Source organism: Eurosta solidaginis, chromosome 5, assembly GCF_040869045.1.
Source record: "Eurosta solidaginis isolate ZX-2024a chromosome 5, ASM4086904v1, whole genome shotgun sequence".
In the NCBI taxonomy this organism is placed as follows: domain Eukaryota; kingdom Metazoa; phylum Arthropoda; class Insecta; order Diptera; family Tephritidae; genus Eurosta; species Eurosta solidaginis.
This window is the reverse complement of record NC_090323.1, coordinates 241922545-241942319: the sequence shown is the minus strand read 5'-3', so window position 1 is coordinate 241942319 and position 19775 is coordinate 241922545. Positions and strand designations below refer to the sequence as shown.

Here is a 19775-nt window from a genome sequence, read left to right as displayed (position 1 = left end):
TGGGTTATTTTTTATAAGCGCGGCCGTAGGTCGCCAACGCAGAAAGGTGTTCTACGGAAAAATAATATGGATGCCACCCCCGGTTTCGGAGGTACCCGCGGGTCTTTTTCCGGTTTTTCGTTAATATCTTTTGAACGAGTTAACATTTTTATTCTCCGCCCTCGGATTATTGTTCTCGATATTAACGAAAAACCGAAAAAAGACCCGCGGGTACTTCCGAAACCGGGGGTGGGATCCATAGTATTTTTGCGCAGAACACCTATCTGCGTTGGCGGCCTTCGGCCGCGCTTATAAAAAATAACCCTGGGCTACGCCATGCCAAGTCCGGGTGTGTGGTATAACCGTGGCTACCGCCACGGTGATGCACAATTTTTTTTGTGGGTACAACACAACAACAACCACATGAAAATCGTCAAATTCAACTGCAAATATCTCCGGACAGAGATACAATTTTTCTTTTCCGCCTTCGGATTATTCTTCTCGAGATTAATACGCGTCTTTTGATACCTCACTCGTAAATCTTGGTCCGACTTTAGGGTGGGGCCCCTAAACTGCACTACTACCAAAAATACTATCGATCCAACCCCCCGCTTCGGAGGAACCCGTGGGTCATTTCTCGGTTTTTCGTTTATATCTTTTGACCGAGTTAAAATTTATGGTAACGTTTTACAAGACGGTGCACCACTAAATTTTTATCAAAAATTATAAAAGGTGGTATCAACAGACGCGTCTCGACCTCCGTTTTTAGAATCCAAAAGCGAAAATTTTAATTTTTATCTCTGTCAAAAGATATAAACAAAAAATCGTTTCAAATTTTCATGTGGTAGTTGTTTTTTGCCAGATTTGTTGTACACACACACACTAAGGCGTTCTGTGCGCATTTAGTTTTGATCCCCAACCCGGCGTCGGACCCACCCAGGGTAATTTTTTATAAACGCGGGCGAAGGCCGCCAACGCAGAAAAGTGTTCTATGCAAAAAAAAAACTATGGATCGGGCCCCATATTTCGGACCCTCTCGGGGTCAATTTACGGTTTTTTGTAAATAACTTTCGACAGAAATAAAAATTTTGATTTCCGATTTCGGATTCTAAAAACGAAGGTCGAGACGCGTCTTTGATAAGTTTTGAAAAAAATTAGGTGCTGCACCGTCTTGTAAAACGTTACCAAAAATTGTACCACTCAGCTGTTTGTAACGTGTAAAAAAAAGTATATTCACTGAAAGCGCCCATAGTTTGCTGGCAACTTTATTTTCTTAAAAATTTTGCCAGTGACTGCTAGAATACCGAATGGGTGTGGTAATCGTAATTTTCATTACCGGTTTTAACATCGTTGCTACGAGACTAGAATAGAATTGCAAATTTGTAATTGATATGACATCCTTGGCTATGTGGAAATGCAACAAATAAAGATACCAGCTTTACAGTGTATCATATAGGCAAAATGAAATGATAAGAACAAAGCAATATCAGACTTCAATGACTGATAAGCCTGTTTAAGTGATAAGCTTTTGCCTTCGAACTAATAAGATTTCTGGCCACGTTGCAAATTGCGCAGTACTTCATCACTGCTGAAGCGATTACTTTCTCTGCAGGGCTTAAGCTAATAACATCAGCAAAAGGAAAAATGAGTGATAAATTCCTAAACCGTCGTGTTCTCTCTATACAAAGTCATGTGGTACATGGCTACGTAGGCAATAAGAGTGCAACATTTCCACTACAGGTAGATATAATTAATTGCATGTTATTGTTTATAATTACACGAAAGGTCACATCAACTTTTTATACTTTTTAGGTACTTGGTTTTGAGGTAGATGCAATTAATTCGGTGCAACTTTCCAATCACACTGGCTATGGAACTATTAAAGGTCAAGTGCTGACGGAAAAAGAACTTGGTATGTAAATGAAACTGTTTTTAAAGCTCATCAAACTTAGCGCTGTCCGCTAGTTGTATTTAAGGTAATTTACTAGATGCCGGTGCACTGCCTAATTGTAGTCAAAATTTCATAATAGGGGTATCAAAATACGTGTTTTAACCTCCGTATTAATAATCCGAAAGCGGAAATTAAGTTTTTTTTATTTCTTTCAAAAGATATAAGAAAAAAATCGGTTCAAATTTGCATGTGATTGTTGTTTTGGAACAAGTGCAGAATGGAAGCAGAAAAGTGTATGATGGAGTTTACATGCAGAAAACTGGAAGATAAATTTGAAGGCCTGAAGCAGGAGTTAAACGAGTTAAGTGGTAGAATTAATCGCATGGAGGGTATGTATGAGAGGATTGGGCACCTCGAAAATGAAATAGCCACACTAAAACAGAGAGTATGTAAGCAGGAAAACTTTATATCTAAGCAAGAACTCCAAATTGCTGCATGTGACGTCCGAGTTCATGGGATTCCCTTCGAGGAAGGGGAAAACTTACAAAAGATTTTCCACCACCTCTGCTTCACGCTAAACTTACAGCCACCCCCCCCCCCCCCCCTAAAAAGTGTTTTTCGGCCGAAACGTAAACCACCCCACGGTACGGTTGATCCGGCCGTTATCATTAAATTTTACACACCCGCGGACCGAAATACGCTGTTGAAAACGATTGCGAGCTTCAGGCGCCACAACAACACCAAAGGGCTGCGACTCGTGTATGTGGGAATAAATTCCAATGAGCCTATCTTTGTTAATGCATCGCTGACCAAAAACAACTATGAGATCTTCAAGGCTGCGATCCATCTAAAGAAGAGGAAAAAGGTTTCATCGGTGTTCACAATGCGGGGTATGGTGCATATAAAGCAAAAAATCAGCGACCGACCCGAAGCAGTCCCCAGCCTGAGTTTTCTCGAGAGTCTCGACCCGGAAAACAATACTTCCTTTCGTGAAGACGACACGCCGGTTGCGAACAACGCCCTGGAGGGCCACCAAAGGCTTAACTAACAGCCTCCTGCTAATAAATATTTCTCTTTGCTCTCTTCTAATCTATTCCTTCTCTGTCTTTTTCTCCACCTACAACATCACAAAATCATTAATTATGTTGTTAGCCAAATTCAGTGTAAATCATTCACTTAGTTATTTTTATAATGTTGGTCTCCGATAATGAGTCCCCGAGTTCCAAAGACTGTCTATCTACTTTGTTGCGCATAGTCAGCAAAAAAGCCAATGGGCTGAAAGTTATTCATATCAATGCGCAAAGGCTTTATAAAAAGCTTGACGAGTTGAGGTTTCTGTCAGAAGGCTCCGATATTGATGTCATATGTGTTTCAGAAACATGGTTTTCTTCGTTTCATAGAAATGATATGGTGAAGATAAATGGATACCAACTTTTCAGAGTTGATAGAAGTGGTCATGGTGGTGGTGTTGCGATATATGTAAAAAGTAGTATGTCCTGTAAATTGTGTTGTTGTTCTAGTCCAGGTGATCCTGTGGAATATGTGTTTGTTCATATGTTTTCTGATAATAATAGTAGGCTTCTTATCGGCTGTGCATACATACCGAATCGACTAGTAGATTTTTCCGCGTTTATTGAATTTCTTCAATCGTTACTATTAGACTATGACAATATTATCATCGCTGGAGATTTTAATAGTAACCTACTGGTGGATGCCACTTTAAAACAAAGCATGGAATCTCTGGGACTTTTTCCCACAAACTGTGCTATACCAACGCATTTCACAAATACTAACTTTTCTCTATTAGATTTATTTTTTGTCAATGATCTTCATAAAATGATTCACTACATACAACTATCCGCCTCCTGCTTCTCAAAACACGACCTGATATTCCTAAACTACAACTTCCAAATATCATGTAGGCCAAGTTCGTTCGCGTATCGCGATTACAGAAGTATAGATTATATATAGAAGTATTATTATTCTCTTGCTGAATCCGAAGCTTATTTTTCTGCAATCATCAAGATCTTAAGCACATCAGATACCGCTCGCTCACCTCTGAGCGCCAATTCTTTGTTACTGCAATACGTCTTTGGAACTCGCTACCTACAAGTATTCGACTCTTAAGTAATGCTCTGCACTTCAGAAAAGAGCTAACATAATTTTTTAACGACTCTTAAACTGGATCTCAAATTGTTGTTGTTAAAATGTTCATTTCTAAGTCCTTTTCCTTTCTCTGTGTCTTCTTTCTTTATTTGTTAAATACTATTCAATCTTTAACCAGCCAAAGGTTATCATCACTACTGCTGTCTTTTAATATTTATTTAGTTTTAAGATTTACATTTACATACATAAATATTTCACTATTGTCCGTTATATTTAATTTAATTTGATTAATCTAATTTATTATTATTATAAATGTTCAATTTTTATAGCTCATGCTATTCATGACTAACACTGTTAAATAATTTGTCAAAATTGTTGTGCTAGGAACAAATTTTCAAATAAATACATATATACATACAATACATACATACATGTGTCAAAAAATAAAAAATCGGACTTTATAGAGATTTTTATGCTGATTCCAACGGTATATTCACCCTTCTGCGCAGAAGGACATCACCGTGGCGGTAGCCCAGGGTTATTTTTTATAAGCGCGGCCGAAGGCCGCCAACTCAGAAAGGTGATCTGTACAAAAAAACTATGGATCGGGCCCCCTATTTCGGACCCTCTCGGGGCCATTTTACGGGTTTTTTGTAAATAACTTTCGACAGATATAAATTTTTTGATTTCCGCTTTCGGATTCTTAAAACGGGGGCCGAGACGCGTCTTTTGATACCACACTCGAAATTAGAGGGTGCACCGCCATCTAGTATGTTACCGTATTTAACAGAGGTTGTACGGTGAAATCATAAATAGTCTGCCGAACATCATTAACTAGATATGGCCCTAACTGCATAATACTGCACCTTAATATTTTCTTTTCAGCTGAACTATTTCTTGGACTAGAATCTAATAACCTACTTCAATGTTATACGCATTTACTTACTGGTTATACCGGAAATGCGTCCTTTTTGCACCGAATTGCTGCCATTGTAACCAAACTAAGGCAAATTAATCCACAGTTGATTTATGGTAATAAATTACTTATATGTACATATATGTATATTGGCATACTTGTAGACCAATATGTGTATTGTTAAATTATCAAAAGGGCGTAACTCTTATGTCCAATTCTAACCTGCCGTACTTAGCAAAAAGGAGTAATATGAACCTTTCGTTCTTTTACTGGCTAAGACTAGCTCGACTGTCACTATGAATGAACTGTGTGAAGTACAAAATTGCTTTTTACAGCTTTTACTTAAATTTTAATTTTCTTTTCATACAAATTAGTAAAATTTCAAGTTTGACATTAATTCAAAATTTAAGTTAAAACTATAAAGCAAACAAATTTTTTATTCGCCCACCTATTAAGGAAAAATCATGTGCTTATTTTTATACTCAGCGTGCTTTGCACACAGCGTATATTAACTTTGATTGGATAACGGTTGGTTGTACAGGTATAAAGGAATCGAGATAGATATAGACTTCCATATATCAAAATCATCAGTATCGAAAAAAAAATTTGATTGAGCCATGTCCGTCCATCCGTCTGTCCGTTAACACGATAACTTGAGTAAATATTGAGATATCTTCACCAAATTTGGTATTGAAAATGATCGAAATCTGATGATAACCATGCCCACTTTATATATACATATATAACATTTTGGAAAACACAAAAAACGTGGTTATTTAGTAAATAATACACCTAGAATGTTGAAATTTGACGTGTGTACTAATATTGAGACTCTTGATACAAATTTGAAAAAAAAATTTAAAATGGGCGTGGCACCGCCCACTTGTGATAAAATCAATTTTACAAATGTTAATCGTTAAAACCTATCGTAACAAAATTCGGCAGAGAGGTTGCGTTTACTATAAGGAATGCTTTGAAGAAAAATTTACGAAATCGGTTAAGGGCCACGCCTATTGTTATATACAAGATTTTTAAAAGGGTCGTGGACGAATAAAATAAGCTAGATATTTGCAAAAGAGAGCTTTATATCAATGGTATTTAATTTCCCAAGTAGATTTATAACAATAAATAGGAAAAACTTCAAATTTTAAAAAGTGGGCGTGGCACCGCCCTTTTATGACTAAGCAATTTTCAATGTTTCGGGAGCCATAGCTCGAAGAAAAATTAACGGATCGTAATAAAATTGACGAGATCGGTTAAAGACCACGCCCACTTTTATATAAAAGATTTTTTAAATGGTCGTAGACGAAAATAATAAGCAATATCTTAGCAAAAAAGAGCATTGTATCAATAGAAGTTTACCTTATGAATTGAATTAGAACATTAAATTGGAAAACATTAAAATTTTTGAAAATGGGTGTGGCACCGCTCCTTTTATGACTAAGCAATTTGACTCGAAGAAAAGTTTACATATCGTAATGAAATTGTGTACACATATTTTTCTTATAACAGAAAATATTTCTAGTAAACATGGACGGGATCGGTTTAAGACCACGGCAACTTAGATATAAAACAAGTTCAAAAGGGTCGTAGACTCCAATAATAACCTATAACTTAGCAAAAAATAGTTTTGAATCAATGATATTTCACTTATCAAGTTTTACTGTAAGAGGAAATGGGGAGAAACGGGCGGTGCTACATGTTATGTAGAAAAGTAATTTATTTGAAATGAAATGTACAATTACGGTTCACGCTGAGTATATAATGTTCGGTTACACCCGAACTTAGACACCTTTACTTGTTTATTTACACGGCCCTACGAGATACGCCCTTTCCGTACTATTCTACAGATACAGTAGTGTCCATAAAACACATTCAATTTTTAATTTTCATACAAAATTTTTCCATCCAATACCAAACTTTGAGCTAAGTACTTCAATTTTATACAAAAAATCACAGAAACCCCACAAAAATTATGAACTTTTTTCTTATTTTCTTTGTTGTATGCATTATTGTAGCCCATTAAATTCAGTCCAACTAAACAGCAGACTCCGTTTTGTGGACACATATTTCAAATTTTTTGTATTTCGATAAAATTTGTAATAAGTACTGAAATTGGAGGTTGATAATATTGGATAGAGTTTATTTAGTTATAAAAATAAATAAATGTAAGGCGCGATAACCTCCGAATAGATCTAAGGCCGAGCTTCTCTTCCAATTTGCGTCGTGCTCCTCTTGATTTTCCACAAATTGGCCGGACGGGACCTACATGTTTTATGCCGACTCCGAACTGCAAGGCAGATGAGTTTTCACTGAGAGCTTTTCATGGCAGAAATACACCCGGAGCGCTTGCCAAACACTGCCGAGGAAAAATTTCCTTCTAATTGAAAAACCTTATTTCTAAAATTTTGATGTTGCTTTAAACCAATTATGAATACTATAACAAATAATATTGTGCTATTTATGTGAGTATTACTGTATCTTTAGTAAATACATATATGTGACCTGGAATCATGAAACGACCCTATTGTGCGAAAATACCGTTCTTCACTTTTCGAGTGATTCTTATAGGAAATTTAACGCTCTTTTCGATGGTATAAACCGCAGTTTTCTATAGGGGGACTCATGATAGCATATAAACTTATAAGGTGTAAAATTATATCCATTTACACACGCGGTTATATGAACGCACCTAGTAATACTCTTGATAAACTTGATGGTTTTTCAGCTGTATTATTGCCAAGAAAAATTTTTTGATTGTTATACAAATTAAAAAATACCAAGATTAAGTGAAAAATCAAAACTAAAACGCCTTTACTTGCTGATGTTCGAGATTTCTGATGAAAATGCCGGCTGTAATGTCTGCAAGGTTGCATTCCTTTGAGTTTACCGCGTTTACACAATGAAATGTGCGCGTAAATTTATACAAATTGTGTAAATGATTTTTCATACAAAATTTGACAGCTCGTGCGTAAACTAGATAAATTTATACGTTTACACCAGGCATGCTTAACGAACGAAACGATATCATTTCGTTACGATAATCAACGCTAATAAACGAAACGAAGTCACTTCGTTTCGTTTATTAACGTTAAGAACGTCAAATTAACGTTAATTTGACGTTCTTAACGTTAATAAACGAAACGAAGTGACTTCGTTTCGTTTATTAGCGTTGATTATCGTAACGAAATGATATCGTTTCGTTCGTTAAGCATGCCTGGTTTACACACTTTATAAGGCATTTATACGGTTACATGAGTCCCCCTTATATATTTCTTAGTTTTTTCCCAAATCGCATTTAAAGCCAAATCGGACCACAAATACGATTTTTTGAGTTTTTTTCTTATTGCATTGTCATCGGGTTCTGAACTATATTCCAAGTTTCAAGCTTACTTACAGCTTATCTGGAAGTTACTAAAATTTTAATTACAAAATTCGTTCACAACTGCCGGCCGCTACACAGAGTTAAGCTAAACAAAAGCTTTAAACGCGTTTTTCTCGAAAACTTGTTTTCGCACAATATGTCGTTTCATGATTCCAGGTCACATATACCTATGTATATTTATCTTTTTAAATAAGGGCTGGTACAGAAGGTTCTGCAAATTATAACCTCCCTATAATCATAGTAAGCTTTAAATAAATTATTTAGAATTGGTGTTTCATAACATTTTAATAAATATGTAAGCCAAGTCAAGCCTTCAACAAAGAGAAACATGAACATTGCCCTGCTAGACAGAGCTGACGGAAACTCCAACACATTAACAGAAATGTTGACATCACTAATACACTCGCATAAATTTTTCCTTTTATTCGTATGGAAAACCATGGTATGTATGTGTATGCATACACGTATACAGAATGTTTACATCAGGTTTGTCATGTCGCTTCTAACAACCTGATAGAAACTTTGCTTTACGCTGAGATGTAAATTTCCATCAGCCATATGTGTCAATTGATGCCTCAAATGACTGATAGCTGTCTAGCAGGGTGTTTACTATGCGGTTTAGGTTAAGGTTTACAATGAACATGAATGCGAACGAAGCTCTACTTAAGAAAATGTTATTCCTTTGAAATAATCATTTCATTTCATTTCATTTCATTTATTAAAAGAAATATATATTAGTACAATAAGATCATGTATGATCTTTTATAGTACAACAGACATTAAATGACAGGATAATAATAAAACATTCAAGTTTTAAATTTAACACATTAACCTAACATATTTAAGATATATAAAATAATATATGATGGAAACCAAAACAGATTCCTAACAGAATATGCTCACTACAATTCATAAAGGAAAAAAAAAAAAAAGAAAAGTTTAACGTTAGCAAATATTCGCTCCCAACGATTACGAACGCTTACAAAAAACAATTAGGAAAATAAAAACGAACTTAGTATTAAAATCGGTTATATCTAAATATACAGTAAGCCATTTTCGGAAACAGAATTGCTAGTTGGGTACCAGAATACTTAAGATAATAATAATAATAATTGACTAGAAGATATGTAGGTAAACTCAGTTTCAAATCAAGACATTCATTGACGAAAGAACGAATATATAACATTCTTAAAGTTGCTTTTACTTAAGCTATTGCGAATTGAGTTCGGGATGGAGTTCCATATGCGGATAGCATTGACAAAGAATAGCCTTGCAGAGTTCAAATAGTTGTAGTTTGGTAAAATTATGTCACATATGCGAGCAGACTGCGAAAGAGTCAACTTGTTATATAAGTAACTGGGCACTTTATCTGCCATAATACGATAAAGGAAAATGTAGTTCCTCGCTCTAAGGTAATCAGAGACCTCACAACCCAACAAACGAGTCCTCCATTCAGATACATGGTCAAATCTTGCTAAGCCAAAAACATATCGCGTTACATGATTGAGGCTACATCAATTTTGTGTGCAGACTTGGAATCTAGTTTGCTGTATACACATTCCGCATAACAAATACTTGGCAATATTAATTGTATAGCCAGCTTTCTTCTTATTTCTAGCGGCGTAAAGGCCGCCGATACTCTTAAGTTTCGTAGGGTATAGTAAACTTTACTGATGACAGAATTAACGTAACACAGGACAGATTAGAATTTATGACGAAGCCCAGATTCGTCGCTTTAGAGACATATTTCAGACAGTTAACATTAATGTAAAGATTTGGTAGATCCTGAAAGTTAATATGCTTTTTTGAAATGGGAAGTACATACGATTTAGCACTGTTAAGAGCAAGGAGATTCGTAGATGCCCAATGGGATGAGGATGACAGGTCACTGTTAAACTTGGCACAAAGTTCAGAGGCTTGCCCCTGCATCGCTGACATAAAATAATAGCAGTCCCAATATAGAACCTTGGGGTACACCAGCGAGCAATGGCCTAATGTCAGATATTTCCGATCCAACCTTAACACACTGCGCTCTACCCCCCAAGTACTTACAAAAAGTTGGGGACATTCACAGAATCATCTTGACCCTGTCCGAAGATAGGGTTTGCGAATCAAGGAAGGTGGCTTAGTGAACGGCAAGCCAAAAATGGCCACCCAAAGGGATCAGCAGACGTCGAGTTGTAGATCAATGTTCTATTCCTAATTAGGAAAACCCGATCCATGGCATCAAGAGACGAACAAAAAGAAAAAAGTGCCAACACAAAGTAAAAAACAGACTTCAAAAATCATTTGCCCGAGCACTTCGCCAGATCCCCAGTTCTACTGCTTGTAGTCTGGATAGGAAATTCGTAATTCGGAAAAAACCATGCAGATAGAAAATTTCGGCATTCTGATTTGACATGCTATTTGTGAATGCGGGCAAAACTCCTTGCCGTTCTTTATATGGGAACCATCAACGCGAAAATTCAAGGGAAACAGTGTCTTTAAAAACGTCATAATGGCCTCTTAAGATGGATAAAACCGTTTTACAAAACTTGATGCTGGGTCTCTTCAGAAAAGTTCCGTCATAAGCACAGCAACAAATAATTTGATAAAATGTCTATGTATTTCAATACTAACAAACACAAAAGAACAACCAAAATAACTGGTAGTACTTTATGAGAATTTTTTTAATATATAGAATTGTGTACCAGAGCCCGATTCGTAAGAAATTTCTTTCAGATTTGAAAAAAAAAATATAACTTTTGAATCGCATTTTCATTTGAATCAAGTTACATAGTGATGCAATTTAATATTTTTATATAATGTGCGCACAGTTTGTGATCCTGTGATGGGAGATAATGGAGAAATGTATGTACCTGAAAATTTATTACCTATATATCGTGACGAAATTGTACCTCTCGCTGATATAATTACTCCAAACCAGTATGAGGTTGAATTGCTGACTGGGAAGAAAATTTCAGCAGAAAGCGATGTTTGGTCTGCAGTTAATTGGTTTCATGGACGTGGTGTTGATACAGTTGTACTTTCCAGTAGCGAATTAGGAAATGAAAACGAATTACGTGCATTTTTAAGTCAGAAATGTGGAAAACGATATACAATAAATATTCCCAGACAAGGAAAAGATGTATCATTTACAGGTACATTAATTGATCCTTAAGCCGGAGTCATTGGTGCCGTATGTCGTATCGCTGTATCCGTATCCCTAACGTAATCAGCTGTTTATCGTTACGAAGGTAAACCAAAACCCAATTGGTTGGCTACGATACGGTTACGACCTTAGCGGCACCAATAATCGATTGCATTGCTTCTCATAAAGTTGGTCGAATCAGCTGTTATAAGGTTACCGATACGGTTACCGATAAAGCACCAATGTCTCCAGCTTAAACCACATTTTTTTCACTGCCACTAAATTTTTAATTTTAATGTAAAAAAAATAAAAATAGTTGTACTATATGATTATTAGTTTTAAACAGCAACTCAAGTAACCATTAATAACGTCAAACTAAACTCCACATTTTAAATTAGGAATTTTTCAAATACGAGATAATTCATATTCCCAAACCCATGTCCGACATGAACAGCATGCAACCGGAATTGTACCTAAAATGCAGAGCCTTGAATCTCTTGCCGGCAGCACTTGGGTTAAAGACAAAGAAACGCTCATTACCACTTACAAGTTTCCCCCAGCGGGTTAGGGGGTCAGAATATACCCGCGGTAGGTATGCCTGTCGTAAGAGGCGACTAAAATACCAGATTCAGGGCTGTGTAGCCCAAACAGGTCCTCAGTGATATCCAAAAATGTTTTGATCATAACCAGCAAATCAAACTCAACATAAAAATGTTTACTGCAGCTCATTAGATTGAGTATCAGCAACATTCCATCTATTAAGTAGCATTTTAGCAAATATTGCTGTTGTTATTGGCGACCAATATTTTCCAAAAATGGGAACTAACGAAAATTCAAAACTAAAAATGTGCCTTTTGGTTTGAACGAGATTTCCACCGAATTTGTATTTGTGCTGGTTTTAGTTTATTTCAACAAGTTATATATTTTTATTTTCATATTCCAGGTACTGGTGATCTCTTCGCGTGCCTTTTCTTGGCACATAGTCACTCAACAAGCGATTTGGGTAGCGCATTCGAAAAAACCATTGCTTCGCTGCAAGCTGTCATAAAGCGTACAATTGAACTAATGCCAGAAGACTATCTGAGCGGTAAACGAAAAATCACTGCACAAGAGCGTGAACTCAAATTGATACAAAGCAAAAATGAAATTGAAAATCCAGTGGTAATACTTAAAGCGCAACAAATAGTAGATTGAACTACTATTGATTACGGTCTGTACCTGGCGTACCTGCGGATATTTACTTACACATACATAAATTTATAAAACACTTTTAAAGATTATGTAGGAATTTAAATTTTATACAAATAAATACTCTTTCCCTTTGGGGACAATAGTAATAACTTTAAACTACTACTTCTTTTCATGTTCATTGAACTTGAACGCTCACGCAAACAACCATTTAACATTGTCACTCAAAACGTGACACAAAGTGTTCATATCGGGTGAGCGGAAGCCAATATAAAAACTCATTTGCCTATGTACACAAACGACACTACAAATTTGAATTTAAAAGCATAAATCCCTACTACGTACACACTACATTGTAATGTTTAATTTATGTTTAATCGTTATACTCATATTTTGTGTTCTTCACCAGGCAGCATTTCAAAATTTAGAAAATGTTGAGAATGGTTCCCCCTCCGAACCAGCTGTCTTACCATATTCCTTAAAAGCTGTCGCAACCAAGCAAGATAACAATGTTGTTGGTGGTAGATATACTTTAATGGCGGCGGTTAAACCATCATCAAGTAGCAATCAACGAGACGAACAGCAAATTACGGATGAATCGAATGATATGGTTATTTTGCAGAATAGGCGCACTGAAGAGGATCCTTGGGAACGAATATCCGTACATTATAAAAATCAATTGGCTCAAACGAAATCGCCTTCTCACGAATTCGGATATTTTAATTTAAATGGTGTAGCTGCAGCGCATCACTTAAATGTTGGAAATCATTTTGGTATTGGTGCCATTACAGCGGCACTTCCGTTAGTTTTAATGTTAATCGTAAATATCGGTGTGTTAATATATTTAGTTTTTGGTACTATTGCGACATTATCGGCTGCTGCTGTGGGAGGTTTGAATATCAGCTTACCATCAGCACAAGTGTACTTCCGTGGAGAGAATCACGATCCGAAATACTTTAGGAAATAAAGCACTCTTGGTATTTTATGTCCTTTATTATTATTTTTCTTTTTTTCTAAGTCAAAAAACTAGTGGACAAGAAATAAAGGCATCCTTGGCATTATAAGAAAAACACTTAACATATTTATTTTTTTCTAAGTAAAATTTTTTTTTTTGATAGTACTATGCTTTTGGCTATTTTCACGGTTAGAAAGTAAATGAAATGAAAATAAAGCAAAGAAAAGGAAGGCAATGAAAAGTAAAATAAAGAGAGGAAAGGAAAAATAATGGAAAGTAACTGTAACCGGCCTCAAAGTATGACCGAAACTAGAACGAAAGGGCAGCCGAACTTGAAAACAAAGTCAAAATTCAAAACAGGCCGATTAACCAAAATATTGATCGAAACCAACATGGCAGCATGGGTTGAATTTAAATTGCAAATCAAAATTGAAGTTAAAGACTGGTTTAAAAGATTCCAAGGTTTCATTCGAGCGCAAGGCTAGAACAATAATTTTTTTTCTAATGATAATTATTGTTATTTTTTAATTTTTCTATAATTGTAAAGTTGTATTTTGTTTTTGGAATAGTCAGTAGACAATTTTTCAGACAACCTGCCATAGCTGCGCAGATAGATCCATTTCGACAGGTGCTAAGCCTTCATCATCAGTACGCTTTATGCACCCTTCGAAATGGACCTATCTGCGCAGCTATGGCAGGTTGTCTGAAAAATTTCGTACTTACTATTCCAAAAAAATTTTAAAAATAATAATAATTATCATTAGAAAAAAAAAAAACAAAATATTATTGTTCTGGCTTTGAGCTCGAATCGAACCTTGTATCATTTACAGGCCGATAAAAACAAAAACTATTCTGGTTTAAAATCTAAAAAAAGAATGAAACAAACTCTAGTCGAAATGTAGTATCGGGGTTTACTTTACTTTCGGTTTGTCCCCCCAGCGGGTTAGGGGGTCAGAATATACCCGCGGTAGGTATGCCTGTCGTAAGAGGCGACTAAAATACCAGATTCAAGGGGCTGTGTAGCGCAACCCTTCAGGTTGCCAGCACAATATATAGCATCTCCAACCGAATTGTCAACCTCACCTATCCGTGGCGAATCCTGTTTTACTAACAGACGAGGCTCTGGCGACCCCAAGCTCCTCATGGAACTTGGGGGTGGGGAGGGAGGGATGGCCTGAAGGTTTAATGTGGCCACTTAAATCGTTCCCGAGATGCTCGGGCTAGCACCTTAATGGTGCTGTGTTATCGGAGCGTACCGGATCTGTATCCGGCAAAGGACCATCACATCGATCCCCTTCGGGGAGCAACCTTATCGCTACAAACCAGGGATGCACCTTAACGTTAAGCTAATCGTTTATCAAAAAATTTCCACCGTTTCCGTTGAAACACTTCGAAATATTATCGATAAAGAAATTATCAAGATAAATTGTATCTCGTTTTTAACCGAAACGAAAAGCTTTCGTTAACGTTAAAAACGTTAACAAAAACGTGATACTTTATGTTTGAATTGTGCTGGCAATGCTATAGCCATGGTGAAGCCGTAAGGTGGTAACAACGAGCACACATACACACACAAACACTATTTAATTTGTTTGTGTAATTCGTTGGTGGTAATGTCAAAAATACTCTGAGAAATGTTCGTACTGTCAAAATTCATGAGAAAAGTTGCAATCAGCTTGGCTAATGCTTTCACCTTTAATGACTCCGCCATCAATCAGCTTTGCCAGCATAGTTTGAAATTAATAATCAACATAAACGATTTGATTTCGTTTTGATATGGCAGAAAACGAAACGAAATCATTTCGTTAATTTGACGATCTTAACGTTAATAAACGAAACGAAATGACTTCGTTCCGTTTATTAACGTTGATTATCGTAACGAAATGATATCGTTTCGTTGGTTAAGCATGCCTGCTACAAACACAACAACAACTTTAGGAATAGTCTAGTTGAGGGGTCGACTGCTAATACGCTACCAAAAATATCGAGAGAGGTGTCAAACGACGCGTCTTGATATCAGTATTAATAATCCGAAGGCGGAAAATAAAAATGTTAACGTGTTCGAAAGATATTAACGAAAAACCGAAAAAAGACCCGCGGGTACCTCCGAAACCGGGGGTCGGATCCATGGAATTTTTGCGCAGAACACCTTTCCGCGTTGGCGGCCTTCGGCCGCGCTTATAAAAAATAACCCTGGGCTACGCCATGCCATGTCCGGGTGTGTGGTATAACCGTGGCTACCGCCACGGTGATACACAAATTTTTTTGTGGGTACACAACAACAACCACATGGAAATCGTCAACTTCAACTGCAAATATCTCCGGACAGAGATAAAGTTTTTCTTTTCCGCCATCGGGTTATTGTTCTCGAGATTAATACGCGTCTTTTGACACTCGATATTTTTGGTAGCGTATTAGCAGTCGACCCCTCAACTAGACTATTACCCAACTTTACTTTGAGTTATTGAGGGTGTTCAGAATTTTGTGCACTTAATATTGATATAATAATATTTAATATAATAATAAATAAACTGTACGAATGGTGAGGTAAACAAAGTTTCCTGTTTTAAATTTTGCAAATTTTGGTGCTTTTCACAAAATCCTGTACGCCGCAATAATGGTTATGTTGACATGTGGTATAATGACTAAGGTTGCGGTTGGATTTCAAAGACTGAAAAAGCTCTTGTTTGTTTAAAAACATTAGTTTTCTACTACGACAAAACGCAAAACCGACTTGGATTCCATGACAGCCCTGACTATTTTTTACTACCTAAAATAAATAGCTTTTTTTAGCTTTTTTCATCTACCCCTTGGCCTATTTACAATTCAGGAGTTACACGCAAAAGAGGGTCAAGGGTTGTTGTTGTTGGTGTTGTAGCGATAAGGTTTCTCCCCGAAGGCTTTGGGGAGTGTTATCGATATGATAGTCCTTTGCCGGATACAGATCCGGTACGCTCCGGCAACACAGCACCATTAAGGTGCTAGCCCAACCATTTCGGGAACGATTTATGTGGCCACATTAAACCTTTCAGGGCATCCCTCCCTCCCCACCCCCAAGTTCCATGTGGAGCTTGGGGTCGCCAGAGCCTCGTCTGTTAGTGAAACAGGATTCGCCGCGGATAGGTGAGGTTGACAATTAGGTTTGGAGAAGCTATATATTGCGCTGGCAACCTGAAAGGGTTGCGCTACACAGTCCCTTGAATCCGGTATTTTTGTCGCCTCTTACGACAGGCATACCTACCGCGGGTATATTCTGACCCCGTAACCCGCTGGTGGCAGGGTCAAGGGTCGATGTTCCCTATTCGCATAAAACAGCTCAATAGGATAGCACCAATTTTATAGCCACGCCAAATATTTATTGAGACAATGTTTCAAATACTACAAAAATAAAATGCTATATATAGGCACTTTAACTGGAAAATCTCAAAACTAAATTTTCAAAGAAGGTCTCTTTTTGCACGCAACTGCTCAATCTTCTCCTTCGCAGCGGTAGGCATCAGTAGTACCTTAAATATTACGAGCGGTTGCACAACATAATTACAAAGTTAAAAGACAGATTTAGTCGTGACTTAGATATATGAAGAACATATAAAAAAATGTTTTTTTTTTACTTTTTAATTGTTTAAACCAATAACATTTGCATTGAAATTTAAAAAGAATCTTAATTTTAAATAATGTATATCTATATAAATACAAATGAATCTGAGTTGTATATTCAGGATTGTATGTATGTACGTGTATATTGTTATGTATTACCCAGCAAACATTTGGTGTCATAAGAGTCTGATTGTGTCTTACATCAATATGTATGAAAATGAAAAACTTTACCTTCTTGTGATGAAAGTCCGATATGATTTTAACTTCATATAAGATATCAACATGACACCTACTTGCCTCAACAAATGCACAATTTTTGCTATGTTAAATGTACGCGAATATTTTTCATTTTATCAGTTATATGTGACTGCTTATGACCACTTCCAGGACTCCTAAATTATGACTGCTGTGCGCATTGTTGCAACATGACTGCTGTAAGAATGTTTGATGGGTATACATACTTTAATGTATATGAAACTACATTTAAATTTGGAATTAAAAGTACTGGTTTTATGTCTTATTTTTTTACTCGAAACGAGACGGCCCGATTCATACGAACATTTGGATCATTGCCATTCGCATTAACCCGTTGTCCAACATGTCGTTTCACTATGTTCGCCGTTGTCGCGAGTGCTGAAAACAATAAAAAGATAAAGTTATATTACAGTTTTGTTAACAAATTACATACATATAGGTGAATTGTACTCTGTTTTTATAACCTCATAAAATCACTAGGTTAGACACTTTGTGGGATGTCTGACCACGGGATTTCGCCCTGATGATCCCTGAACATCACCTACATAGCGAAGCCAAGGAGCTCAACATTAAAGAGCACAACGAAATGCTGAACAGACAGTCTTTACTTAAGTTTTGATTGATGATAACTTAAATTTTGGCGAACAATTAAACTATGTATTTTGAAAGAAAAATTGCTGAAAATAGGATTCATGTACAGAACATTACTTATTTTACATTGAAGTTTATACACCATGCAAGATTGGGAATGTTTCAGAGCTACCTTAGTAATAAAATAAAATATAATCATGCGATCCATAACTATAGAACTAGGTACTGCAAAAATATAAGATTGCCTAGAGTAAGAACTGAGGTCGCAAAGAAGACCCTAGAATACATAGGGTACAAAATGTATAATGAATTAGCTACTGCGTTAAAAGACTGTGAAAATATTAAGAAGTTTAAAGAAAAATTATTTGTATATTGTAAAACACTTAACATTTAATGAAACAAATTTTAATTTATTCTAAAGTAGCAGACCCGGCAGACGTTGTTCTGCCCTAAATTTGGTCTATCTACATACATTTTAATAAGCCACCCCCCCAACCACTCATCACTTTTTCCTAATCCTTTTATTCACTCCACCCTCCGTCTTTTTGGCTTCATCTATCTCTATTTTCGTCTCATTCTATCTCTTTCTCAGTCTCAGTCTCCTTCTCTCTTTTCTCTTCTCTCAAGTACTTCTCATTCTTCTTCATCCCTTATTGCCAGTTGTTGTTGTTGTTGTAGCAATGCTCGCCCCACCTAACAGCCGCGACCGATCACAAATTGTCATCAATATCCTCTAACGGGAGTCCAAGGAAACTTGCCGTTTCAACAGGCATAGACCATAAGGAAAGGGGTGTTAGGGATTCAAGGGGTTGTGTAGCGCAATATATAGCTTCTCCAACCCAATTGTCAACCTCACCTTCGAGCGGCGAATCCCGTTTCACTAACAGACGAGGCTCTGGCGACCCCAAGCTCCTCATGGAACTTGGGGGTGGGGAGGGAGGGATGGCCTGAAGGTTTAATGTGGCCATATAAATCGGTCCCGAGATGGTCGGGCCAGCACCTTAATGGTGCTGTGTTACCGGAGCGTATCGGATCTGTATCCGACAAAGGACCATCACATCGATAACACTCCCCAATGCCTTCGGGGAGTAACTAATCGCTACAACAACAACAACAACAACAAAGGGGTGTTAGAGGCGTTGGTTCCACATTACAATTGAAGAGATGGTTGGTGTCATGTGGGGACACATTGCAAGCGGGGCATACATTTTGTATGTCGGGGTTGATTCCGGGTAGGTAAGAGTTTAACCTGTTACAATATCCAGAACGAAGTTGAGCAAGAGTGACACGCGTTTCCCTGGGGAGTATGCGTTCCTCTTCCGCGAGTTTTGGATAATTTTCGTTAAGTACTGGATTCACCGGGCAATTCCCGACATAAAGGTCCGACGCCTGTTTATGGAGTTCACCAAGGACCTGCTTGTGTCTTTTCACTTCATACGGCTGGGTTCTCAGGTGCCGTATTTCCTCAAAATGCTTACGGAGATGACTCCTTAAGCCCCTAGGCGGTGCTGGTTCATCAATCAGATGTCTGTTGTGATGCCCAGGTTTCTTGTATGTAGTCATGAGCGTTTCTTTATCTTTTCCCCAAGTACTGCCAGTCCCAGGGGGTGGTATGTATTTTGTTCCAGTCCCAGTCCCACTCCGAGTTTCAGTCCCAGTCCCACTCCGAGTTTCAGTCCCAGGCCTAGTCCTAATCCCAGTCCCAGTTCGTCTCTGGTCTACTTCCTGGAAAAAAGCATCGTAAATACTTACTTACTGACTTAATCGGCGCTTAACCGTCTA

General features: G+C 37.1%; 3 protein-coding genes across 4 annotated transcripts in view; 2 read left to right on the top strand and 1 right to left on the bottom strand.

Moving 5' to 3' along the window:
• The window catches only part of LOC137252966 (putative uncharacterized protein DDB_G0286901), a 155237-nt gene extending 141217 nt beyond the window's left edge, over window positions 1-14020 (top strand). Inside the window, exon 12 of the mRNA XM_067789138.1 lies at window positions 13005-14020. Within this exon, the coding sequence (XP_067645239.1) occupies window positions 13005-13033 (29 nt within the window). The 3' untranslated portion in view covers window positions 13034-14020. The remainder of the gene's footprint in view (window positions 1-13004) is intronic.
• On the top strand, window positions 1222-12754 carry Pdxk (pyridoxal kinase). Its single transcript, XM_067789145.1, has 5 exons — window positions 1222-1719; window positions 1792-1891; window positions 4862-5008; window positions 11094-11417; window positions 12351-12754. The coding sequence occupies exons 1-5, from the start codon at window positions 1624-1626 to the stop codon at window positions 12599-12601; spliced, it is 918 nt and encodes a 305-aa protein (XP_067645246.1). The 5' UTR covers window positions 1222-1623; the 3' UTR covers window positions 12602-12754.
• A 2951-nt stretch (window positions 14021-16971) lies between the features above and the next one.
• Window positions 16972-19775, bottom strand: part of Klp67A (Kinesin-like protein at 67A) — a 62697-nt gene continuing 59893 nt past the window's right edge. The window contains exon 6 of one of the 2 annotated variants that reach the window (XM_067789124.1): window positions 16972-17780. In XM_067789124.1, coding sequence (XP_067645225.1) covers window positions 17665-17780 — 116 coding nt within the window. In that variant the 3' untranslated portion in view covers window positions 16972-17664. The remainder of the gene's footprint in view (window positions 17781-19775) is intronic. The other variant, XM_067789125.1, reaches the window with a different exon arrangement.

Bases quoted from the DNA above. Each gene is read 5' to 3' on its own strand.
- Pdxk (XM_067789145.1), top strand. From the start codon at position 1,624: ATGAGTGATAAATTCCTAAACCGTCGTGTTCTCTCTATACAAAGTCAT. The intron at 1,720-1,791 runs GTAGATATAATT...TATACTTTTTAG, and splicing joins GTGCAACATTTCCACTACAG to GTACTTGGTTTTGAGGTAGA. The intron at 1,892-4,861 runs GTATGTAAATGA...TTTTCTTTTCAG, and splicing joins GCTGACGGAAAAAGAACTTG to CTGAACTATTTCTTGGACTA.